This window comes from Galendromus occidentalis, unplaced genomic scaffold (genome assembly GCF_000255335.2).
Source record: "Galendromus occidentalis unplaced genomic scaffold, Mocc_1.1 scf7180000077174, whole genome shotgun sequence".
Lineage (NCBI taxonomy): Eukaryota > Metazoa > Arthropoda > Arachnida > Mesostigmata > Phytoseiidae > Galendromus > Galendromus occidentalis.
Genome location: NW_003805162.1, coordinates 157,494 through 181,320, shown reverse-complemented (window position 1 = coordinate 181,320; position 23,827 = coordinate 157,494). Strand labels below are relative to the sequence as shown.

Below are 23,827 nucleotides of genomic sequence, written 5' to 3'. Positions count from 1 at the left end.
TTTTTTATTTACGACAATTTTGATGAATTTCTCCCCCCAATCGGTGATTCTCGGAAATGAACATACTTCGTGCCCTCGCATTGGGGGGAAATTATTTTCTGCGCTCAGTTCCCATCCTGATCTCGCAATCCCACATGATTCCGATCGAGTCAGCCGATTCTGGACTTGCTGGGAAGACTTTTTCGCCGAGACGAAAAAGTTCGGAAATTCGTTAAATTCTCGATGTTAGAAATGCGGTGTCCCCACGTGTCCCCCTCTGTTTCTTTTTTTTGGGGAGTTTCGGACCTCTACTGGCCGCAGAAAAAAATTGAGGCGCGAAATCCAGCGGTTCTCGGATACTGTCCAGCCAAAGTTGGGATCTGATCTCGTGGATCGGGACCATTCTCATGTAGTTTTTCGAAACCAAATCAGCACCAGCAGTTGGAAAACATTGTCGCTCTCCACTTAAGTCTGGGAACGAGTCAACGCCGCGTCAAGACGCGACGCCTACGTCTCGTAACGGAAAAAACGTCAATCGCTTCCGACATATGGACGTCAATCTCTTGGTGCTGATTTGGATTCAAAAAACTACATGAGAATGGTCCCGATCCACGACATCGGATCCCAACTTTGGCTGGACAGTATCCGAGAACCGCTGGATTTCGCGCCTCAATTTTTTTCTGCGGCCAGTAGAGGTCCGAAACTCCCCCAAAAAAAAGAAAACAGAGGGGGGACACGTGGGGACACCGCATTTCTAACATCGAGAATTTAACGAATTTCCGAACTTTTTCGTCTCGGCGAAAAAGTCTTCCCAGCAAGTCCAGAATCGGCTGACTCGATCGGAATCATGTGGGATTGCGAGACCAGGACGGGAACTAAGCGCAGAAAATGATTTTCCCCCAATGCGAGGGCACGAAGTATGTTCATTTCCGAGAATCACCGATTGTGGGGAGAAATTCATCAAAATTGTCGTAAATAAAAAAAATCAATTTTTTTCTGGCAGGTGCAAGGGTGGCTGGGGGGTGCGGAAAATGTTGTAATCATAGTTCTCCCGCGACTTTCGAAGTCTTACGGACATTTCCAAACCCATGACCGATCAAAATCCGGGATCGATTTTCATGGACTTTTGTCCACCTAAAATTCGATTTGGCCCCACTGTGCGATGGAGAGGCTTTCGCAAAGTCTGTCTGAAGTATCAAGGTCTCCCTATGATACGATTGCTTTGAATTTCCGGACTCGCGTCTTCGCTGCCTTAATTCACGAGGGAAAACCCAAGGAGCAGCCCTTGGCGTATCGAGGATGTTCCCGAGAGGTAGGTGGTCGGTTCTCCACGGAGGAGGAATTGATCGATATCTCCGATGAGTGCTCCTCCAACATCGGACCGCTGGGCAGTAGGGAGCCTTGAGAAGGATCAGATGGCCTGATTCGACCTCATTGAGGGTAGTCTCTGGGGTAGCGAGACCCTCGACGATGCCTTCTCATCGGACCCTGCGAGTCCGGCCGCTCCAACTCGCCCTCAGCTCGCGATGAACTCCACAAGCTGCATCGGGGAGTTCCGGAGCCAAAACCGGGTCTCAATTTTCGACTCGCTAGATTTCTCGATGTGAAATTCGATATGAGTCGGCGAAAACTTTTCAGTTCCTTCGATCAAGCTCGATTCGGCTAGAGTCATTTTGGGTCCACATTCGGTATCTGGCTCTCGGGGGATTGCATACGGTATACTTGTGGATGGAAGTGAACTCGGGTCGCGAACAGGGGATTGCTCAACCGTTTTTTTCCCAAATTCTCGGGAACACGAGCAGCTAACAAGGACACATTGGATGGAGTACACATGTATGCCGCCGCGCCGTTTGTCCAGATGGACTGCTGTGTAGATGATACCCGAACCCCGGAGCTCTCGCTATATGATGCGCCAATAGGGAAGTTTCCTGTAGATTGCCTTATCATCATGAATAATTATTTACCTCACGCGTGCTTATCTGTTGGATAGATGGTGGTTTGCCCTGTACCTAGTGACGCGACGACGCTAATTACGTTTTCCTAGGCGCATCTCCATGCAGTCATCATGTCGAACTGTCTTCTGAAATCGTCTACGAGTGGTCTCAGCAATAGAGGGGAAGACAGGCGGTACACCCCAACTCGGCATCCTGTGAAATACTGAATTGTCATTTAATTCAAAATCACCCGAATCCGCGCGGCTGCCGACCCGGGAGCAAATCTCCGACCGCAATCAACCCGAGAGCCCAGAATGCTGCAGGACTCGCCGTTCGGTTATGAACCTTGAGCAATCCGAGTGGTCCATGACTCGTCATGAGGAGCCCCACCTGATCGGCGTTTAAGACGAGTCAGAGTGTCAGAGAGGTGTCATTATGTGGCCTGCATAAATATTGAGATCATTGCTGATATAATGAGATGATTGCTAATCTTTCTTTACCCTGTCTCCATGGCTTTCCCGGCTAATTCTGGAATTTCTATGCTCCTGCAACCATTAGGTATTAGGGCGAATGAGCCAAGGATGAGTCGCTCTAAGACGGTCGCCTCCGGCGGCGAGTTGGACCTTGCGGCGAGCTGGGCCTCGGCGAGTAGGGTCTCGGCGAGTAGGGTCTCGGCGAGTAGTGTCGCGGCGAGCTGGTCGCGGCGAGTTGGGATGCTCCGTAAAGTGCAGAACGTCCTGAGATGCAGATATTCAAGCAGGCAAATACTGTATTTCAGATAGAGCGGCCAGAACCGCGTTGCTTCAGTCGAAGGAAAGGGTGCGATAGGTTCAAGTCGGGATACGGCATTCAGATGCCGTATTATGCTCCTCCCCCTGGAGCCCACCTTATTCTTTTGACCACGGTCGTTCATGGACTGGGATTAAGTTCGCGAGCGTACATCAGGGAGGTCGTGAAGGAGGTGTACGATTGCTCCGCTAACCCAGAGGGAGCCATGCAAGCTTTCGGAAGCTAAGCGGTAATACGTTGAGCGTGTGATGGATTTTCCGAATTCGCTGAAAGGCACCGAGAGGAGAGAGCGACTCTTAAGCATTTCCCACCCTTCCGCACCAGTACGACCTATATCCATTGGTATGGAGAAACAGAACAAAATGATCTCGGAAAATCATGGATGAAAAAGCTGCACTTCCATCGTTGGCAAGCTTCTACAGAGCTACAGCGGTTCTTCGATTCTCGAAGGAACTTTCGGTCGCTTGTTGAGGATTCTTCGGGGATCATAGTTGCTCGCCTGTGTCACCTTTATAAATGTTGTGTTGAGCGATAAGGGGAACTGCGAGGGAATTTCGGATTTCTGAAGACGGAAATCACTGGGAGTTCCAGTCCCGCAATCCCGGATTCGTAAAGACCTTTCATTCTCCCCTGAGGGGCCCGGTATATCCAGACAGCTCAGTCGGCCTAATGAACTCTCCTGCCCTACATTACGTTTGGTCTTGGTCACATTTCGCGGCGCTCAAACACTGACTGAACTGGCCTTCCCTGGATCGATGGAACGACCGGGGTAGATTGCAGGTGTGGCTCAAGTATCGTTCCGAGATCTTCGCAGCGCTGACTCCGGTGAGCCAATGGGCAATCATGGATACCGACTTGAGATTCGCTCCCCGATAGCTGAGGTCGGAGTGAAGTCTGGAACTCCGTCCGATTTTAAAGAGCGGATATCTCGCCTACTCCCGTGTTCTGCTCTGTGTTAGTGCTGATTCGAGGCAGAGCGGCCGCGGATAGAATGAAGAATTCCTCTTGTGCCTGACTGGCCTTCGACGATGAACAAGTCCTCGCCCGGCGTCGAGGGTTTTTATTCCCTTCCGATAAGCATTCTTTGGCTCAGTAATCAACGATGCTCTCACAACCTTGTTCGCTGTCATACCTCGATCAAGGAGATTCTAAGATGCCGGATCGAATGGAAACTCGAACCATGCCTCCTTGTCAAATGATAGGTACAGGGAAAGCTGTGGAGACCGACACAATGATCCGGTGGCGAACCCCCAAGTCATATTAGTTACAGCAGATTGTACATCGTTTAGCTAAGCTCTAAATAAGTGGTGACCTCAAGGACAATGTCTTCCTCCTGCTAATAATACAAAGACTAGAAACAATGCTCATTTTCGCATTAATTTGGCATTCATATCGCAACTGCTATATCGGCTCAAACACAATCGACGAGCGCGATTCGCTCGATTTCTCCGATACTTTTCTTTGGCTGCCCAGAGGGGGGGGGGAAGTAATCTCAACAAATTGAACACAACGAGATAACGTCCTCATCTGGATGATCTTGCTTGGGGGACCTTTCATGAAACTTCGATATACTGCCCATGGAAGCACGATGATAGCGATTGAATGTTACGGATGGCACGACTCTTCCCTCAGGCCTCGCGTTTTTTCGGCTCGCGCCGTTGGACTGAGAAACAATTGATTCGGAAATGATCGCACATCTGTCGCACAACACAAGTGCCGTAGTGGATGTGCGCGACGAGTACACATGCGGTAAGAAAGTAGAGACACGCGACCTCGCTGTAGCCGAATTGAAAAACTGCAACAAGCGTCATCGATACAAGTACTAGGAGCCCGTTGGATATTTCACACCTGCAAGGAAAATCGTCCCTGCTTAGCTCCGTCGGTGCTCTACTCGTCTATTACCTCTATCCACAGATGCTTGACACCTCCCCTCCGTGTACTACAGAATGCGCTCCATCTCATTTGAGGCATACGAACCTGGTATTCGTCATTTGATTGATTATGAGTCTTGTGGCGATGTTCGAGAAAAGGGTGCCGATCATGATGAAGAGCACCCGAGGCTGAGCTTCCAGGATGTTGGTAGGCGAGAAAAGCACCCAAGCCGTGGTTAAGGCGAAGAAGATCGTGGGCGACACGAGGGGTCGCATGCCTTCCCACCTGAGCGAAAACGATAGATGGTCAGTTTCCTGGCCGAGAGGACAGTCGGAGTAATATTGTCGAAGAGAATGTCGCTCACAATGATTTCTGCTTAAGAGTCTTTGTTTTGAAGGCTCTGTAAATGTTCCATAGGCTGACAGGCAGCGAGAGTCCTACGGCTCCAATATGCAACGCAGTTTCCATGTAAAAACCAGACGGAAGTCCGAAGAGCGTGAATTTCCAATAGTTGTGTGATTCAAAATAGGTGATGAGGAATGTAGCCGTCAGGAACTGGAAGGAGAGGGTCGGTAATCGAATTAGGCTGAGCCTCATTACACCTTTATTCGATGTCGTTGTTAGCAATGGTGCGTGTGAGCCGCGGTTCAAGATCTTATTTACCACTTGGGAAACGTCGTAACCCCAAGGCAGGAATAGGATTCCAGTATTATACTTCTCCCAGTGAGACGACAGGAAACAGTAGTGGACGTTCCACAGAATCAGATAGAACCTGAAGATTGGGTGAGAGTCATGAGCTGAGTCACAACGAGAAATCGATATGCGTAGCGATCGTAGAGGGACACCGATATTAGCTACTCATCCGTATCTGACTCACCGCCACGGAGTGGCAGAATAATCTAGACGGCCGAAAACAGAATATACACAGAGCGGCATGAAGAGAGTCGCCCATGAATCCAGTCCGTGATCGAATAATTCTCCCATAGGTCCACAGAGGCCCGTTCTCCGAGCGTGTTTACCGTCAATGCCATCTGAAAATTAATTAGGAATGAGTATTCACCTTTAAGATCTTTCGGGAGCCGTCGACTCTGCGGAGTCGGACTCTCGCCTAGGCAGTATCGTTGGTGAGGCGCTGGTATATGATTCCAAAGAGTCGTACGGCATGTATATATGTTATATTCGTACGGCAACATTCTAAATCTCACCGAGGGTATGAGCCATGAATTGATTGAAAGCGCACAGAAGCCAGACCCACAGGGGCACTGGACTCGAAGCGTGGTCGTTGCTGGATGCATAAAATGAAAAGTCGTACCACGATAACAGAACTACACTGACCACGTTCAAGAGGAAGCCTCCAAAGGTCAGACAGTTGGGAGCGATCGATATCGGTACAAGCTGCGATGGAGGAGACAGAGTTACTCACCATACATACTCAATTCATAAGAGCTCGTGTGATTGTGAATACATTAAGGGAGTGAGTATTTCTTACCTTGACGACTTGATTCCAAAAAGGGTGCATGACATAGTTGCTCAACGGTGATGTATCTATGGCTGAATACTGGAAAGCACGAGAACATCATGGAGAATCACTTCCTTTCGCGTCAGAACACTGACTGTGTGATGACAGGGAGCGAGCGATATCATGAATCATGAATGTCACGCGCAAAAAGTGCACACGGACCGCTCCATGAGCCCGCCGACGAAGCATAGGGTTCGCGGAATTAATTCAGGACATCTACTTTTTCCGCAACAAGGCGTGAATTCGGGGGGCTATCAGCTATCACGGTGGGAGCTAGGAGTCCATGTTGCGGTCGGAATAGCCGCGCGGGATTCCGGCTTCAATGCAGGAATAGGCTCGCTCACGGAAGTCTTCGTCGCACGCGAGACTTCACGGAAGCGCTAAGCGCATGTTGACTGAGCTCTCTTCGGTGTCCTCCCACCGGACCGAGCAGAATCGAATTCTGTCAAGAGCCGTTGCTCCCCAGACAGCGAATTATGAAGGTATGCGTATAGCGGGAGCTTGGTCGACCCTCGAATTCGGCAGCATTACCCCGGAGGCCGAACCACTAGAAGCGAGAGGAAACGACAAAACCAGCGGAACGATTCAAGTGTAGAGAGCGCGGACGTTTCGCCGGATAAATGACGTTCTCTGGGAAAGCAACCACGCACTAACGGGTACTAACCTTGTAGTTATCGAACCCAGTCAGATGCTCCTTAGATAGGTAGTCGATCTCCCAGAACATCGCGTCCGTCCGGGACGTACGACGTTTCTTCGCCGAACCTGTTTTCGGGACAGAAGTTGAACTCAGACTTCTGATCTTCCGGAGCCGACGTGTATCATCGTCTTTCTCCTCAGAGAACGTCGTCTGCAGCTCATGAGGCCGAGGCTCAGGCGCCATGTTTTGAATAGGATTCGGGAGTTGCATGTCGCCGTTGTCTCCTCGAAGGATAGCCTGGCGCTCGACACAGTTGGGCTCTGCGGATCTGCAAGCGAAAACCGCCCGTCGATTGTTTCACCATAACACTCTCAACTCGGCCTTCTAGGCTACTCCTCATTAGGTTTCTCTTCCGATTTTGATTGACAAAGCATATGATGGAACGGACGGAGCATGCACGATCCAAAGCTGAACGATTCAGAGTGCTGCTGTAGCTCCGCCGGCGGCTCGGAGAGAGCGCGAGGCGAGAGCCCGAGGCAATCGCAAAAGATGCTAACAATGTTTCACTCATTCCGCGATTTCTTCTCCACTGAGGATGGTCGTTGCCTTATCGGTCCTTGCGCCGATTCGTCTCCAACCGACTCATTCTCGATGATCCAGGAGCTCAGGCGTTCGACACCCCACCCTCTCAGCGCTTCAACGCTTCAAACGATCACGCAGCGGTCGGAAACACTAGCGCACTGAAGTGCCGCTTCCGCTCAGAGGGAGCAGAAGGGTCCGCCGTGGGGTCCTCCGTATGACAATCCGCAGGGAAGGCCACGCTTATCGATCGGCGCATCCGTACATCAAAGGCAGAGATCTCACACCGCGTTCGACGATGAGTGGCGAGCCGACCGCTCTTCTCGTAAACAGACAGCCGTATGATCTCATAGGGCGCCACGCCGCAGCCTTCAACCTTTCACACGATGGCAACGGGAAAATCGAGCTGCTCAAAAACAACGCTCCGATCGCAGCAGGAAGCCATCCGTCGCTCCATTCGACGGCAAGCGCGGGTTGGGGTGAACGTAGTTTCAAGCTCCCTTCCGCGAAGTCGTTTTTCTAGGATATTCGGAGAATGGGCACAGCGAAATTGAGGAAATAATCACCCGGCTTATGGAACTCCGTACGAGTCGGCGAGCGAGCACGAGAACTGACACCCTGATGCGTAGGCTCTACAGCACTTCCAGCAAACTTTCAATCGGTGACGCACAGTCCTTGTTGTATTCGAAGGAGAGTCGGTAGCGGCACTGCATCAGGAGCTTCCATGGACACCAGCCGCCGTTGAAATGAATCAGCGAATGGGCGAGTGAGTCAGATAATGAGGAAGAGAACAAGCGAGGGAGCGCGCGTCGCGGTACCGATCGTCAATGGAAAGAGGATGCGCCTTCTTCGGATTCCCCGCGTGTTCCCTCGGAAGCGTAGAGATTGAAAATTATGAAATTCTGCGGGCCCTGGGGTCGACGAAGTCGGCTGCGAACAACTTTTGCCGACTGCGAACAACGGAATCCAGGTTTTCGACAGCTTCGAAAACCGGGATTCCGTTCCGAGGCTCTTCTTGCGATCGACGAATACCGATCCGCGGAAGACAAGGATCCCTCGATCATTACGACAAGGCGGGGTAGGACACGGTGAAAAATCCGCATGGAAAGCAGCGCCGATTAGGTGTTCCTCCGGTCAACTCTCTTCGCAGATCCGGGCGGACTAGGCGGAGAGCCTTACTGCAACCATCATCTCGACAAAATTTGAAAGGCCGCCAAGCATGATTGCGTCCATCCACGGATTCCTTCAATGCTTATCAGCCGTATCCGAAATATATATCGAGCCAACTTTCGATCACGTGAGCTCTCCGATCACGTGAGCTCAGGGAGGGACTGTTGGATCGAACAGAAGCTTCGTGATTGTCGGCCAGGTTGTCACGAGAAGTCTCCAGGTCCCGACCCCGGACCGTTCCAAGTTCCGTTCTACGACCGCGATCCATTCCAGACCTCCCAACCTCGACTTTCCCCGGAACGAATTCAACGGCGAAAATCTTGGGGCCGTCGAGCATCTCAAAGATTTCGCTCGCTCATGACATGACTGCGTTCTATGCATGAAGTTCCCCCATCGACCCAGGGCAAGAACGTCGAACGTCTCCTGCGCGGTTTCCTTCCCACTTCCATCGCTGCGTGAACACCCGGAGTCCGTGATTGTAATCTGATACGATGTCCCCCGGACTCACAATGCCGATTTATTCGAACATGGTCCATTCTCTCGCTAAGATTCAATGTCTCAGTCAGTGCTGTCTCGGCACGGATGAGAGCATCTCATCGACCTGCGCTGAGCTCTTCAAGATTCGCGGTCGAGATTACCACATGAAATATTCTACGATTTTACTGGACGTCCTTGACTCGGATTCCTGTCGGCGGATTCCTGTAGAGAGCCGCAAATCGGTTTCGGGGTCATCGTCTCACAATTAGAGTGGTAATTCCAAACTGTAATCATAAATGCGCGTGGAAACGATCGTCGGAACCTCCCGGCGGTATCTTCTTTCTGTTCAAATGATTTTGCTTTCGACGTGAGATCAGCCATGACGCTATTAAGATCACTATCTCGCCGCAGATCTTCCACGTTGGAGTATCGATCGCATCGTCGCTTCTCGCGATTTCCTTGGAGATCCGTACAAGGGGCAAGAAGCTCAACGCGGTTGTCAACGCTCTTCAGTCCTGGAATCGCTAAAGCGTAGATTTCGGTTCCACCGTGGATACACGATACTTCCTAAACTCCTAGAATCTATGATATTGGACACCCGCTACCCGATATTGGGTTCAGATGGTTTCTCCGACAATTTAGTCTATTCATCGAGAGGCCGAGGATGGCAATCGTGCGAAACTCGAGTTTCCGGCACGCTAAATAGTTTAGCCGCGGAGCCTCCGCGAGCTGCCCGCCGGGCACCGAGGCCTGGGAGATGTCCCGGGTATCATCCTGACTACAGTCTACCATGGTTGCACTCGCTCCCGATCGCTATCTCGGTGCAAAAAAAACTCCACGTCGGAGCGGAATTGCTTGCCTCAGACAGGTGAGCTCAAATTCCTCGGAGCAAGTGATCGAAACTTGAGCCGCGCCGCTCGACAGGAATCGCCTTTTGCAGTCGGGCACATGAAGAACGTTCGTCGGATCCCAGCTACGACAGCCTATCCGGAAAAGACCGATCAGGCATCCGTCACAAGCGAAAACTTCCATCTGGAACTCGTCCCCGACATCCGGAGCAACAATCAGTCCCCGATTCAGGGATCCAATCACTTATTCCTATGGGTAATCTCGTTCGCGACGTGATCAAAGATCGATCCGGAAAAATCAACCGCGAGGATCTGTCTCAAAAAAGCCTTTATCGAACTATTCGATAAGATTCGCGAGATCAGCTACGTACTCGAAACGGAGCGATGCGAAGAGCTCGGTCACCCGATAGAAGCATGAGCGGTCCAAGTATCTCGAGTGCGCCCAGATGAAAGACTGAGCTGGCGTCTCACTCTGATGCTTCCAAGCATCATCCCCGAGAGACACGCTGGTCATCCACTAGGAAGGATCATCTGAATTCATGGTATCGAAGGCTGATGCGAAGCTTTGCAACTTTCCCATGTCGGGGTGCTGGCACAGGGAGGGCCGAAGCGAATCGGGCTAATCAGCGTCTCCTCATCCCGAGATACGGAAGTTTCGCTCGCCTTGGATGAGACATTCGAGGAGGTCATAAGCATCCGGAAGAATCGTATCCGGGCCACGAGCGGATTCCTGATCCAAGGGGGTCAGATTCGCTCGACTTTATGGCATCGATGCGGGAACTTCAGTCTCTCGGATCGCTGTCATTTCAAAAGTCCGCAGCCACGGGCAATCCGGAGTGCCTGATCTCGAATCAAGGCATGTGCTAGTTCAATCTACGGTATCCGTTGGAGTCATGATCGAGACACCATGACCGATACCGTGGTAAGGGAATTTGACTTTCCCACATCGAGAGGCTCGGTGTGTTCCTGATCGACGGTTGCCCAATCGCAGGTTGAGCTTACCTCCAGTTCATGCGTCCGGGATCCACAGTACCGGACGGAACGAGCAGCGCTCTCCGGTCAGAAGGTCTAACGAGCACAGTGAATCTAGTGATCGTCTGATGCGATGTTTTACGAACGAAAACCTTGAGGAGAGAGCCCGTCAATGCTGATGTCGAGGAAGGCAGCCGCGAATGTGCTGAACGAGGAACTCTCGACAAAAAAGATGTCGATGGAGGACTTGATTGGCGTTTAACCTCGGTAACCTTAGTAACTTTATTTACACTGGAACATAAGAGGATCCTCGGTGACGTTGGTATCTGCGCACGGAAGGGGGCGCGGGTTCCCTTGGTCTGACCTTCAATCACTGTCGCTATCCGCTCCGAAAAAATCCAACTCTTGTAATCGTTGCTCAATCACAGACATATGGTTGTATCCCTCATAAGAATAGTAATCGTCGTCCTCGAGTGAATGGGGAACTTCTCCACCGTTGTCAGAGTACCTGCGAAGAACATTTTCTTCAGTCTTGGAATCTGATGCGGAGGGAATCTAATCTCGAGATCGTGTTCAGATCATGTTGCATCCGCATTCGTAAACATCTCTGACCTATCCTCCTCGTCTGGGTAATCGTTATTGGGATTATCTTCGGCATTACTATCTTCGTCGTCGTAATCTTCAGCTGCTTCATGTCCCTCGTTGACCAGCTCTTCGTTTTCAGGGTTCCATCGCTCTAGCCTGACGGGAGAGAGTGCCGGAGTTGATCAACTTCGACTCGCGGCACCAGAATACGAAGAATGTGAAACATGATGACCGACTCACCTGAAATTCTGCTCGTCGTAGTCCAAGTTCATTTTTCGGCCGCGAGAAGACGGATCTTGGTGCAGATAGTAAATGTCATAAACGAATTCCGAGTTGTCTTCGTCTACTGGATCATTCCGCGGATCTTTGCCCTCAATCGTCTCTTTCGGGTTTGCTGAAAGGGGAAGAATGCAACTTTCATTCTCGGGGAAGTCAATCAGGCTCTGATGACTATGACCCGTGGATGTCGCGGGTCGTGTCTGATGGTGCTCGATCATATAGTTCCATGGGGAGCATATGAGCTCGTATCGAGCGCGGGAAGACTCAGTCAGGTGGTGAGCATACCGATGTTCGTTTGACACGCGTCGAAAATTCTGAAGATCTCATCGATATCTTCACGATTCGATGATACGGCGCCGACCTCGGCGGCGACCGGTAGATCCGCTGAAGCGGCCGTCGGGATTTCCTCATCGCCAGACTCTCCATCGACGCCATTTTCCACGGGGATTACATCACGGCCCTGTTCCTGGTGTGACTTGATGACGGATAACACGGCTCCCGAATCCTAAAAAATGAGTTGCTGCGATTTCTAACTCGGACCTGCGGTGAATTCACGCTTCGGAAGCTGAATGGGTATCTCGGTGAGGCCAGGATCACGATTCGAAAACTCCGATAACTCATCCATGGGGAGAACTCACTGTTTCGCTCGTGGTGCCGGCATATGTCAAAATGATAGGATCCTCGGTCCCGAGACGTTGACGCTTCGCTATTCGAACTCCAGTCAATTGTTTCTCGTCTAGACGACGTTTTACACGGAATACCGCATGCATTCCGCTCTGATCTGCAGGATCGATTTCTGTAAATGGAATCGAGCTCATTCGATGTAAAGCCATCTTGTTGTCATGGAGCTTGCGAGGGACAGCGAGTTTCCTGCGTACCAGGCACTCAAGATAGCATGCTCGGCCTAGAATTTGGAATCCTCTTTTCTTCGCGCCGAGCGGATCAGTGCGAGCTCGTGCTGAGCCGGCAGACGCGTGCCACGCACTCACATGGCTCCTCGTGCTCTGCTTTGAATCCCGGATAAGGATTAGGAGCTGATTCTTCGCGTGAGCATCCTCTCTGGAAGCGATATCACCCGATGAGTCCCATGGAACGCGGCTCAGAAAACTTTGTTGACTTGCTGGTCGTCCCGTAGCAGCGGCAGCAATCGCGCGCGCGCTCCGAGACTCGAGCAGTCGGACATTTGTTCCGATGAACGGAGTACGAACACCTCACCTGAAGACTCTCGAGCCAGGACGAATCACGGTGGGGGCCTAGAGAACGACGAATCTGATCATACGGCTCGTACTTCTCGCGATTCCATTTCCATCGACCGGCCGAGATTCTGCCCAGTACAGAGAGAGAGGGTTCGAGCAGACGCTTCGAAGATCGGCCGCAGGGGACAAAGAAAACAAAAACAGTCGGCGCGACTCACCGTGTTCCTGGTCTTCGGAGAGCTCTCTATTTATCGAGCCGGAATACATCGGGCTTATCCGATAAGAGCTTCACTATGCAGTTCCTAGCTGTGAGACTGTTTTCGTCCAGTCTCGCTGCTCGCTGTGTGACGAGAGATATTTTGTCCGCAAAGAAGGTGAGTTCGATGGGCGATGGAAACTCGCTTCGCGCGGAACATCGATCTCCCTCTGGGAGGGGGAATTCTTCCGTCACTCGGGTGAGGACAATCATCGATCATCATTGGTATCGGAAAGGTCCCTGCATCTCGATCTTCGACTTGGATGGGACGCGTCACCTCTCAGAATTCACCGGCCGCGAGGAAAAAATGGATTCGAACTCCGCTGCGCGATCGGTTCTGAGCTTGGGGCTTGTCTCTCGACTCCGGAATCGTAATATCAGAGTATGGTAGATGGACTTGCGGCGAAGCGAGAAGGAGGAATCCTTCCTGGAATCCTCCCGACGAAAGTTCGAGAGCTACAGGAGGAACTTACTCCGCCTTTGGCCGTCGATGTGTCTCACATGTTCTCGTCGATTTCAGCTCCAGAACCACATCAGATGTCCAAGATACTTCAGCACGACGTCCGCCCGGAATCAGCAAACAGAAGCTGCTGGAGCAGCCGCACCTGCTGCGGCTGCGACGACCTCACCTGCGACACCATTGGCCGGCGAGTCCGCGGTGCGTAGAGAAGAAACGAGTCGTTGCTAATAGCTGGCGAAAGTAACAGGATACAGGATAGAAAACTCACCTTAACGCTCCACGCACGCTGCCTGAGAAGGACTACCATGGAGTGGTGGAAGCCGCATCGTTATACACGGGAGAATATTTTCCCCACAATACTCAGATATACGCTGATTTTCTAGCGATGGAACAGGTGAAAGCTGAGCTCGCACTCAAGACATTTAGCAGTAGCTGAACCGGCAGATAATTCATCTAAGATTTCCGAATTTCCTCATCATTTCCACCAGGCGGAGAAAATCGTGGATATCTCAGCTGGATCAGATGTCACGCTTTCACAAATCGCAGAAGGCTTGAGTACAGACCTGCTCACGGCGAGCGGTATTGCACCGACCTTACAGGACATGGGATTGGGCTCTTATTACACTCCACCAGGACTCCTTCAGAATGCATTGGACCTTCTTCACTCGGCTGGTGAATATCTAGCAGGAAATCTCGGAAGATGTTCTAGAATCCTAGGGAGTTAGTGCATTGATCTGCACCGACGTTTGAAGATTCCGAGAAAATGTTCAGCTTGAGGAAAGTCAATCCAAGTTCTCCGTTGCCAGGATTGCCGTGGTGGGCTGCAATAGCTCTGACGACCGTGGTGATGAAAACTCTGATGATTCCCCTCGCAGTCAAGGCACAAAGGAACGCGACGGTAATGAACAACTACATGCCGGAGTTGCAGCGACATCAACTCAAGCTGAGAGAAGCCAGGGAATCCGGGGATATCCTGGAGGCGTCCAAGTTAGTGCTCGTGTCTTGGGAGCCCGACCCGAAACGATCCCCCTTTCACGCCATTGAATGCGCTTCAAATCATTCGGAAACTCTTTTGAATCTTCAGGGCAGGGAATGAATTGGCGAAATTCACGAAGGAGAAGAACGTCAACCCATTGAGCTCTCTAGTTCCCGTGCTCATCCAGGTTAGCGTCTTCTCCTCATCAGAGGAGGTCGAGATATCAAGGTGATGTGGTGCCGAGTTTATCTCACCGATCAGTATCCTCGTCTTACAGTATATCTAAGAGCTTTCGTCGTTTCTGCGACCAGGGTCCAGTATTCATCTCCTTCTTCATCGCTTTGAGGAAGATGGCCAATCTGCCGATGGAGTCCATGAAAACTGGGGGACTATATTGGTTCTCCGATCTCACTGTGCCGGATCCATACTACGTCTTGCCGCTCGTGACTTGCACCACGGTTCTCGTCATGTTCGAGGTACGTGTGATGATCGGCAGCCTGGCGCTGAACATTTCCCGCGGAGTGCGATTTCCCCGCAGATTTTCGCGTTCCGGGATCCCTTCTGAAAGCGGCAGAATGTCGAATCAGGGAAAGTAGCCTGGAGGAGCCAACCCCAGTCATGTGTCATTCGTCTTCGTGGCCACGAAAGGATCAACAGTCTTTTGTTTCGCTCCACAGACGGGAGCTGACGGAGCCACCCGTGCTGACAATATGAGAAACATGAAGTACGTGCTGCGAGCCGTACCCTTCCTCATGTTCCCTTTCACGATGGGCTTCCCGGCTGCGGTTCTCACCTACTGGACGACATCAAACTTCTTCGCTCTTGCTCAAGTGAGTCAACACGATAACACTGTCTCGTCAGGCGAGCCTGTATCCTGCCTCCATGTTCCCCATATGTCTCACTCCGGACCGGAGACTTGCACACCTACAACACTTTTGAGATCAGAATGTGCTGTCCTCCCTGATCCGAACGAATCTGACTTGGGTGCCGCACCAGAATTATGGTCCGAATCTTTTGCAGACGACGATATTGCGACGTCCGGGCGTACGGGCGATGTTCAACATACCTCCACTGGTCAAGCATGTCAAGAAAGATTTGCCCTTGTCGAAAGGCTTCGTTCAGGTATTGTCTCGTTGGAGCATCATCACCTTCAGCATGAACATCCGTCCGAGATGCGGCTTATTGCTGAAGTTTACTCACCTTAGAATCGCTCTCGTACCAACAGGACATGAAAGACAACTACACCAATCTGAAGATATCATCGGAAATCGGTAACAGAGCCCGCTCAGACGAGATCCGATTCAAGCAGGCTGGTGCAGGGCCTGTCATACGAACTTACAAGACTCCACAGAAAGTGAAGCAACCAGCGAAAAACTAGGTAGTATAGCTTCGTGGAATAAAATTTCGTCATTGATCGTTGGACGTTTTTTTTGTTGTCGCCGAGTGATGCGAGAGCAAGACTGCGAATCTTGAAACCACAGTCTGCGCCGCCCCCGCCGGGCTCCCAGTGAATTCCTCATCAAGGCCGATCTAGAAGGAGATTCCGCGAATCTTGAGCAATTCACGATGAGATGCACATCAGGGTACCATTCTTGAGGTCCATGAGGGTAGGGCACATGTACACGAAGAAATACGGGTTAGTGATGTTCCACGATCTTTGCGTTTTTTTGGGTCGCGCAGACGCGTCGCCATGACCCAAAGACCGGGTCCCTGTGGATCATCCGCTCCTGGAGACGATCCAGGACCGAGAGGAAATCTAAATGGGCGCGAGCGGTAATGAGGTCGTCATGAGCTGCGTCGTCAAGAGCTAGGACTTTCTATCGGACATTCGATAAGAATTCCCCGTATACGAGCTCGAATACGCGAGCTCATTACAGTCTGGGGCGCGCGCCAGACTTCACATTTACTTGTATCAGCAAAGCTTCTCTGGTATCGACTGGGACGGCCGGTTCGCGCCGCTGATGGAGCTCAATGATCCACGGAGTGTAGGACGTAGTCGTCGACTCGTGATTGATTTGATCAATGGATTCCGCTCGAGAACGCGCTGAGCACAGAGAGCTTCTTCGTGAGTCTGTTGCTCTCGTCGCACTGGCGGTCGCCTCCTGCTTCTCGCAGCGTCGAGAAGTTCCGATCCGAATCGGAGACCGGTCAAGGACTGTATGTAGGAGCGTATGTGCAAGCATGCTTCCCCCACGATGGGACCATGGCCCGCCATCGGATGATGGGGGCCTCGTTGCCCTGAACGCCAAGTCTGAAAGATATAGGGGCCTTCCGCTCCGGAAAACACTGGGACAGTCGCTTCAAAGCGAAAAACCTTCGACCTGACCTGGGATCACTGAGGCTCACGTAATTGCATCTAACGTCCTATACGGCGCTTCAGTCTCCGTAGAGGCGCCTTCTTACATACGCAAGCGCGTTCGAGAGAGCTTCCAGAAATCCGTAGCGCGAACAGAAAATTTCGTGGAATCTAGTGGTGATGAACATGAAACGCATTCTTCGGCGATCCCCGGCTGCTGTTCAAGAATTTTCCCCACCGGGACTCGGTCCCAATCGGTAGATGAACGGCACGGAACTCCGACATGAGATCTCGATCGATTGATCTCGGGTCCAGTGAAAGCTAGCTTCTTTCTGTAGTGGAGGATTGATAATTCGAGCGAAGTCAAGTTACCTATTTTTGACGTTGAAAGGAGGGATACGCTATCTGTCATCCGGATGCGACTCTGGGAGTTGGAAGTAAGTCCATAGGTCCGTGACTTGAGTATCGTAATTTGTATGGCGGAAATAAAGTAGGAGGATCCCACAAGAAGAGGATTCTCCAGGAATACCCCAGACTCCTCGGTGATCCGAGGGGAGGGGCCAATCCCTACCCTTATCGCCGGCTCAATCGATGCCGCGCCGTCTCCATCATGAGCATCAGAAAAGTTAAAGGTAACGTCTAGCTCACGCCTCTGACTCGGAAACCGTAGAATCGGTTTGGCGCGCCACTCTTCGAAATAACGGGGGCGAGCAGGCGAGCATTCTTGCATTCACCTCTGTCAGCTGTTATCGTTCCCAGTGCGTGCAGAGACCGGTATTTCTCCTCGAAAGACGCTTGGAGAACTATGAATGCTAGAAGTGGAACAATGCTCTCATCGTGTTTCAATTCCTGGCAGCAAGTGTCAACTGTTTGAAATCACGACACTCTTCAGAAATAAAGTCCTGGAAAATGTTGCCTCTCGCGCGGAGCTCGTCTCCGATCTCGAGACTGACGACAGCGACGGTCGCATACTCCCGAATGGCGCTCAGTAGCAAATTGAGGGTAAGAGTCTTCACTGAGCGAGACAAGTATATACCAATAGGCTGATCAAGTCGACATCCGAATCCTCGTCTCCTTCCCGTTTGAGACTCCCGCCTCACGCTGACCCTCACCACGGCTTGATCGCAAGGTGGCGCGCGCACAAACGTATTTCAGATCTTCAGCCAGTTTCGGACGGTCCGATCTCAGAAGACAGTCGGTGGGGATCTCACAAGGCGGTGTTTGCTTGCACATCTCATACAGGGAGGGGGCGTATGAATTCCCTATTTGGTTTTGATCCCAGAATTCAAAGCGAGAGTGCTCGCGAAGTTCTTCTTGCGGCAAAACGACTGTGGGGACTTCTTATCCGGAGAATCGAGTCCTGCGGTCCGATATCTACAAGCTGGGTGACAAGAATTAGCGGGATAGTGAGAAAACAGTCTCTCCTCGGGGAACAATATTCAAGCTCTTTGAGAATGACCTGTTTCCCTCATCAATTCCTCTTCGTCATCTCGGGGATATCGGACCGAGGTAGAATTTTCATGGAATTATCTGTGAAAAAACCCGCCCTGTGAAACTTCAATCCTCAAGGAGTCGGAGAGGTTTCATGATTAATATGGAGTGTCATTCTTTAATCAAGCAACCGAAGAACGTCGCGAGGCTCCCGGTGTCGCGCACCGTCTCAAGACTGCACAGCTCGGCTCTCTTCGTCAGAACTATGAGCTGGTCGACGTCCCAACGACCTCCTTCGGCCAATGCGTCTCCGGAGACCATGGAAACGGTTGGGTCATGGGGCCCTCATGAATTCGATACCGACATGGCGGTGAGTGGAGAATTTCCACGGAGCTCCATCTTTCCCCTCGTAACTCACGTTATGGGCGAAACCGGGTTAAGGAGATCCTAGTTTACTTTGAGCGATCATCCGGTTTACAGATCGACCCGACGAATGCCGTCGCTCCGATCAAGAACTTCGTCGAGGCTGGAGCTTCGAGCTTGCAGGACTTGGGTCTGGGTTCCTATTTCACCCCCGTCGGATGGATACAGATAGCCATGGATTCCATGCACTCCATGGGTACGTTCATTCCGAGGTGGGCAGCGGACGAGCAGAACGATTCGGAGTCTTGGTCCTAATCCCATGCTTGTTTCATTCTTCCAGGTTTGCCATGGTGGGCCGCAATCGTAGCCACAACTGTATGTTTCAGAGCAGTCACAGTTCCGCTACTTCTGCAAACTCACAGATCCACGCCACAATGTATGGCGGTGATGATGAGAGTTCGCGACTCAGCGACACGATTGCGACAGGCCCAGATCGGAGCGGACCACGAACAGATAGCCAAGTGCGCCTCGAACTTCTTTTATCCTGATTGAGATCATTTCTGCGTTCTATAATGATGATCTACCTACATATTCGTCATTCTACCGGCTCCACTGAGAAGGCTTCAAGAATCGTCTCTCACCGCCACTCCTTGTCCTTTAACAACCACGGGAATATCAAGAGTTTCTCATGCGTTTTCAGAGCTCTGCAGGACTTCAACGGCATCATGGCGCGAGAATATCCCCGCGCAATGTTGAAACAGACCCTGCCGTCTGTTGCACAGGTACGTCCGTGGCGAGCTTATCGATTTTTTTCTGATTCTGGACGCATGAATGAAGTCTCCTGCAACCTGGAACCTCTTTCCCTCACAGGCACCGATATTCATTTCTTTATTCCTGGCTCTGAGAAGCATGGCCATCGCTCCCGTGGAGTCCTTGAAAACCGGCGGCTTTCTATGGTTTCCCGATCTGACGATTGCAGACCCTTACTATCTACTCCCTCTGATGACCTGTGCTACTCTCGCTGCCATCATCGAAGTGAGTCTCGCCTCCGTTTCAAACCTGAAGCTCGGATGTCCTCCCAATCGTGGTCGGCAAGGGCTCGAAAGCGGCAGTCGGAGCCTCTCTTAGGAGCGGTAGGAGGGAGAATGTTGCTTCATTCTTGGGTTCCTCACACTCATGTACCGCGGCTAGAAGTGATTTCTCTCTCCTTCTCCGGGAGCATGGATCTCCAGCCGGACGATGACCTGATGACTGACGATTGAGAGGTCCGAAATCCGTAAAAATAGATATTCTTTCGACCAAAGCGTGTTTGTCCCATCGATCGGAAGAACCCCTCATTAGCTCTGATAGTATGAGGCGCTCCTGATCGGAGAGTTCGCCAACAACCGAGTATTCAGAATTCGATTATCCTTTCGAGGGGCTATTCTTCTGGAAGAATGACGGAGCCCCATCCATCAGACCTCCCGGAAACAATGTCCGCTGCTTATGATGTCCCCTCATAATGCCACATTGGCGGAGAAAAATCTGTGTACTGACAAGAGTCTTTTTCTGGGAGATCGGAGCAGAAACTCCCGTCCGGGTGGACCAGTTCAATGCGATGAAAGTCCTGCGATTCCTCCCAGTCATCTTTTTCCCGCTGATAATGAAATATCCAGCGGCCGTTCTGTGTTTTTGGGCGACGAACAACTTCGTTTCCCTCGGGTTGGTGAGTCTCCTAGTTATTCCACGAGAAGTGTTTCTACCGTTCTGATTGTCTTATTCGTCCGCCTCACGGATCTACTGATATGATGGGGATTCGCAGGCATACACGCTCAAGATTCCTGCAATACGGAAGAAATACAATCTTCCGCCGTTGAGCGAAATGCGGATCGGAAATGACAATGCGTCGGAAAAGAGGAATTGAATGCAGCATGAGGTATCAGGAAGGGGTATCTCGATCTCGATGACTGATGAGCAGCTACAACGCTAATCGATGCGCATCGATCCACGGGATTGCGAACAATGAGCTCCCAGTTACAGGAAATAAGATGTACCCATGGACATCACTGTTGAGAGAGCAGAACATGTCAACCTCTACCGACGATCTTCACGTGGGCCGCAATCGAGAAGCCTGTGCCGTGCGCAGCCGAATGCTCGGTGGAAAAACAATTCTGATTTCTCCAATGAGACATAGGAACAAATTAAAGCTGCTCGAATACGTGCTAATATAGTTTCATGTGTGAAATCATCCTTCCAGGCTTATCTCCAAGTTCAGTCGGTTGAAAGCTTTGGAAGGATTTTGGTTGAAAGCTTGGCGGGAAGTCAGATACAGATTGTCCGACGAGGAAGTGTAAAGGCGATCGCTATTTTGACGAGAGGTACCGCCGCCGGCTCACCATCAAGACTTTCTCCTGGAAGCATATCTAGGAGGCCTTGCCGACAATTCATCTCCTTGACGGCCGCCCTGTCGACTCCATGTTAATGAGCGCGGACCCCCCCCCACGGGCAGCCGACAGCGGAAGCTCTTCCTGCACCACACACGTGTGTCACGTGTACATTCATCCGGAACCTATCGCTCAGTCCGAACTATCCGTGCATCCAGACGTCCATTTGATCGATGCTTCGGTATGTGCGAACGTATCCGGGAATCGGAGGACAGATGCATTTTTCTCGCGGGAAGGGATCGAAGGACAGATACGTATATTTTTGCGCAGGTCGGAATCGAGGGGACCGCGCATCTAGTAGAAGGGCACTGCAGCTCGCGGGGGCCCAAGCCACGCTGTGGACTCCGCGCGCCGCGACTGGATAGATATCATTCTTAGGGGAGCAAGAGGCTACTGCGAGGGGATTTTTCGCTATCGCCTCCATGGAAACAGCGGCGCTTTGTGTGGGTGCTGATGAGAGTGCAAAGTTTTCCGATTGATTGGCGCCCGTCAGCTGCGAGTCCTCGCCGTCGTGCTCATGTGCGCTTGATCCCCCTGCACGAACATTGCGTCGATGGGGATCACTCATCTGACTGAGAAGCGGCAATCTTGGTCACAATCGGCACCAGACGCGCATGAGGATCTCCTTATGATCGAAGAGTTCGAGTAGGCTGAGAACGGTGATTGACTGTAGAGTTTCCGGAATCGTCGCATTGTGAAGAATGGCTCATTTTACTAGCTCAAACGTGCACATGGTCGGCACAGGCAATAACACGCCAGATGACTTGTACTTCATCATATGGTGACCCATAGCAACGGGCTGTAACCTGAGATTCGAGCATTGTGTCCCGCGAATCCTCACGTGACAAGACTGCTACATCCAACTGAATGAAATCCTTCTGATCTGCGGGCGATCGACGAACACGCTCTCGATTTTCGACCATTCAGCACTTGCATGAAAAGGATTTGGAAAATGAGCGGTACCTCCGAGATCATGATTCGCAATATCGATCGCTGCTGCCGCCAAGATCTTTGAGAGAGAAACCAATTGAGCGCGCCATCAATACCTTGACTGGAAGACTATTTGAGCTGGATCCACGTTCAGAGCTAGTTGCGATGCGAGACTAACACGGTCAGGCAGAAGATGTCGGTTGAGGAAGGGGGATGATGTCTTTCTTCACAAAATCATAAGCCTTTGCTGTGAGGACAAAAATAATTTCCAATCCGCCTCGGGTCCGTCGACCCCCAACTATTCGCCGGTGACGTACCCGCCCGACTCGGCAAATCACGATTCGGTTTGCCCCCTTCTGACCTAGTCCCCGCCTGACCCACTGCGAAATTTACGCCGTTCACGACGCGGCTGAGAGCTGTTGAACCCCTTCGCCTCTCTTCTGTGGCGCGCTCTTGCTGAGGTCATCCTCGTGGATTTTGCTCCGAGTTTCCCCGACTCCAAATGTCATTCTATGCTGTGATTCAGTGACATAAAAAGTCCTGTATGGCGCGGACACGGTGTCAGAGGATTCTATCATTTGTCGGAGCGGGCGGTAATCTCCATAAGTGACTCTGAACCACCGTCCTTCTCTCAACTGGCCTTTACCGATAGTTGAAAAGTTCTCTACGTGAACGTCCTCGACTTCTCGGCCTCCGGAGCAGCGGTCGCTGATCTATGTCTAGGACGGGACCCCCTCGACTGAGCTCGGGACCCTTCACGATGAGATTCTAAGGATTTCGGTCAGGTGCTTCGCCAGACAAAGACTATCTCTCGTTCTGGTAGATAAAGAGAGACACGAGAGGCCCGTCAAAATTCTTGCTCCTTATATCGGATATATATATATTTTTCTACAGGGTCACCACATAAATCATTTCCATCGACCTTCAGAATACCCTCGCTTTGGGCCTTGTGCACCGTTATCCGAATCTCATCGGCAGCGCGTTTTCAGATTGGGAGCAGCCACAGAGAACAAGGGCGAAGGGAGAATGTTCCTTCCGCTCAGCCCCATTGGGCACGGGTTCTTGCTGCAATCTGAGTCCGCATGCCCTCACACTGGACGGATTCCTGGAGCATCTGCGAAATGCTGAGAACATCTCGCCCCACGATCCGCTCATTGTCAGGGAGCACCGATCCTAGGTCTTGATGACGAGCTACCTTTTATAAATATTGTATCTATCATACATGCGATTGCGTCATTGCAACGCTGCTTCACGTGGTCGGGTGAATAGCATAATCATGGCCAATCCCTTTTGGATAATCCGATTCTCCGCAGCCTCGAGTGGTGGGACTATCCGTCCGATGAGAACGTTATCCGGTTGATCATGTATGATTTTCGGATTCCAAGGAAAGGGGCTGAGCTCCGGATATATTTTCGGAGATCGAAGCTTTTTCGTGACCCCGATTTCGCATTGACACAAATTGATCTCACCGCAGGCTCCGGTGAGCTACCAGATCGACTGATTGGATAGCGCACCACTAGAATTCGTGCTCTTTCGAACAATCGTGACGGAAATTCCGATCATGTATGTGAATCGCATCGCTCGAACGTCGGGACTTCGAGCGTGGAAGGCTTCCGGATGAAGGCGGGCGCGTTGCTCTCGCGGACGATTTTCACAGCTATCTCCGATCCAATATCAACATGGATGACGTGACTCCATTCCAGATTTCATTCGCTCCATTGCCCCGGATACCTTGTCATAATAATTCGAGTATGACGACATTCCAGGTCGGTGTTTTTTATCCAGCAAACAAATACACTCGGAAGATGGAGCATCACCAAACCTGCATAGCTCGCATGGGTGGCAAAATTGAAGCA

At 51.3% G+C, this 23,827-nt stretch overlaps 4 protein-coding genes across 4 annotated transcripts; 2 read left to right on the top strand and 2 right to left on the bottom strand.

The window, feature by feature from the left end:
- Nucleotides 1-3,806: 3,806 nt before the first annotated feature.
- On the bottom strand, nucleotides 3,807-7,419 carry LOC100897384 (ethanolaminephosphotransferase 1). The gene is made up of 9 exons (XM_003741431.2): nucleotides 7,288-7,419; nucleotides 6,758-7,058; nucleotides 6,064-6,132; nucleotides 5,780-5,969; nucleotides 5,452-5,605; nucleotides 5,238-5,346; nucleotides 4,939-5,129; nucleotides 4,680-4,859; nucleotides 3,807-4,550 (listed from the first exon to the last, which is right to left on the bottom strand). Exons 1-9 carry the CDS (start codon nucleotides 7,299-7,301, stop codon nucleotides 4,331-4,333), a joined length of 1,428 nt encoding a protein of 475 aa, XP_003741479.1. The 5' UTR covers nucleotides 7,302-7,419; the 3' UTR covers nucleotides 3,807-4,330.
- Nucleotides 7,420-11,076: 3,657 nt separating this feature from the next.
- On the bottom strand, nucleotides 11,077-12,911 carry fs(2)ltoPP43 (female sterile (2) ltoPP43). Its single transcript, XM_018638785.1, has 7 exons — nucleotides 12,856-12,911; nucleotides 12,630-12,699; nucleotides 12,279-12,436; nucleotides 11,926-12,145; nucleotides 11,602-11,755; nucleotides 11,389-11,517; nucleotides 11,077-11,284 (listed from the first exon to the last, which is right to left on the bottom strand). The coding sequence occupies exons 3-7, from the start codon at nucleotides 12,408-12,410 to the stop codon at nucleotides 11,143-11,145; spliced, it is 777 nt and encodes a 258-aa protein (XP_018494301.1). The 5' UTR covers nucleotides 12,411-12,436; nucleotides 12,630-12,699; nucleotides 12,856-12,911; the 3' UTR covers nucleotides 11,077-11,142.
- A 135-nt stretch (nucleotides 12,912-13,046) lies between these two features.
- Nucleotides 13,047-15,936, top strand: LOC100909350 (mitochondrial inner membrane protein OXA1L). The gene is made up of 9 exons (XM_003741429.1): nucleotides 13,047-13,210; nucleotides 13,613-13,750; nucleotides 14,041-14,224; nucleotides 14,359-14,539; nucleotides 14,637-14,715; nucleotides 14,840-15,004; nucleotides 15,206-15,358; nucleotides 15,549-15,650; nucleotides 15,754-15,936. Exons 1-9 carry the CDS (start codon nucleotides 13,130-13,132, stop codon nucleotides 15,904-15,906), a joined length of 1,236 nt encoding a protein of 411 aa, XP_003741477.1. The 5' UTR covers nucleotides 13,047-13,129; the 3' UTR covers nucleotides 15,907-15,936.
- A 1,774-nt stretch (nucleotides 15,937-17,710) lies between these two features.
- Nucleotides 17,711-20,698, top strand: LOC100909207 (mitochondrial inner membrane protein OXA1L). Its single transcript, XM_003741428.1, has 9 exons — nucleotides 17,711-17,826; nucleotides 18,443-18,625; nucleotides 18,736-18,874; nucleotides 18,959-19,139; nucleotides 19,319-19,400; nucleotides 19,489-19,653; nucleotides 20,174-20,323; nucleotides 20,420-20,533; nucleotides 20,632-20,698. Exons 1-8 carry the CDS (start codon nucleotides 17,734-17,736, stop codon nucleotides 20,519-20,521), a joined length of 1,095 nt encoding a protein of 364 aa, XP_003741476.1. The 5' UTR covers nucleotides 17,711-17,733; the 3' UTR covers nucleotides 20,522-20,533; nucleotides 20,632-20,698.
- The last annotated feature ends 3,129 nt before the right edge of the window (nucleotides 20,699-23,827 follow it).

What these genes read in the sequence shown, in the direction of transcription:
- LOC100897384 (XM_003741431.2), bottom strand. An exon ending in ATTCATGGCTCATACCCTCG is followed by an intron (nt 5,606 to 5,779) that starts GTGAGATTTAGA and finishes ATTAATTTTCAG; the next exon opens with ATGGCATTGACGGTAAACAC. An exon ending in TATTCTGCCACTCCGTGGCG is followed by an intron (nt 5,347 to 5,451) that starts GTGAGTCAGATA and finishes CCCAATCTTCAG; the next exon opens with GTTCTATCTGATTCTGTGGA.
- LOC100909207 (XM_003741428.1), top strand. Translation starts at nt 17,734, where the DNA reads ATGTTGCCTCTCGCGCGGAGCTCGTCTCCGATCTCGAGACTGACGACA. An exon ending in CGCTCAGTAGCAAATTGAGG is followed by an intron (nt 17,827 to 18,442) that starts GTAAGAGTCTTC and finishes TCTTTAATCAAG; the next exon opens with CAACCGAAGAACGTCGCGAG. An exon ending in CTCTCGCTGCCATCATCGAA is followed by an intron (nt 19,654 to 20,173) that starts GTGAGTCTCGCC and finishes TTTTTCTGGGAG; the next exon opens with ATCGGAGCAGAAACTCCCGT.
- LOC100909350 (XM_003741429.1), top strand. Translation starts at nt 13,130, where the DNA reads ATGCAGTTCCTAGCTGTGAGACTGTTTTCGTCCAGTCTCGCTGCTCGC. An exon ending in TAGTTCCCGTGCTCATCCAG is followed by an intron (nt 14,716 to 14,839) that starts GTTAGCGTCTTC and finishes TTCTGCGACCAG; the next exon opens with GGTCCAGTATTCATCTCCTT. An exon ending in TGTCGAAAGGCTTCGTTCAG is followed by an intron (nt 15,651 to 15,753) that starts GTATTGTCTCGT and finishes TCGTACCAACAG; the next exon opens with GACATGAAAGACAACTACAC.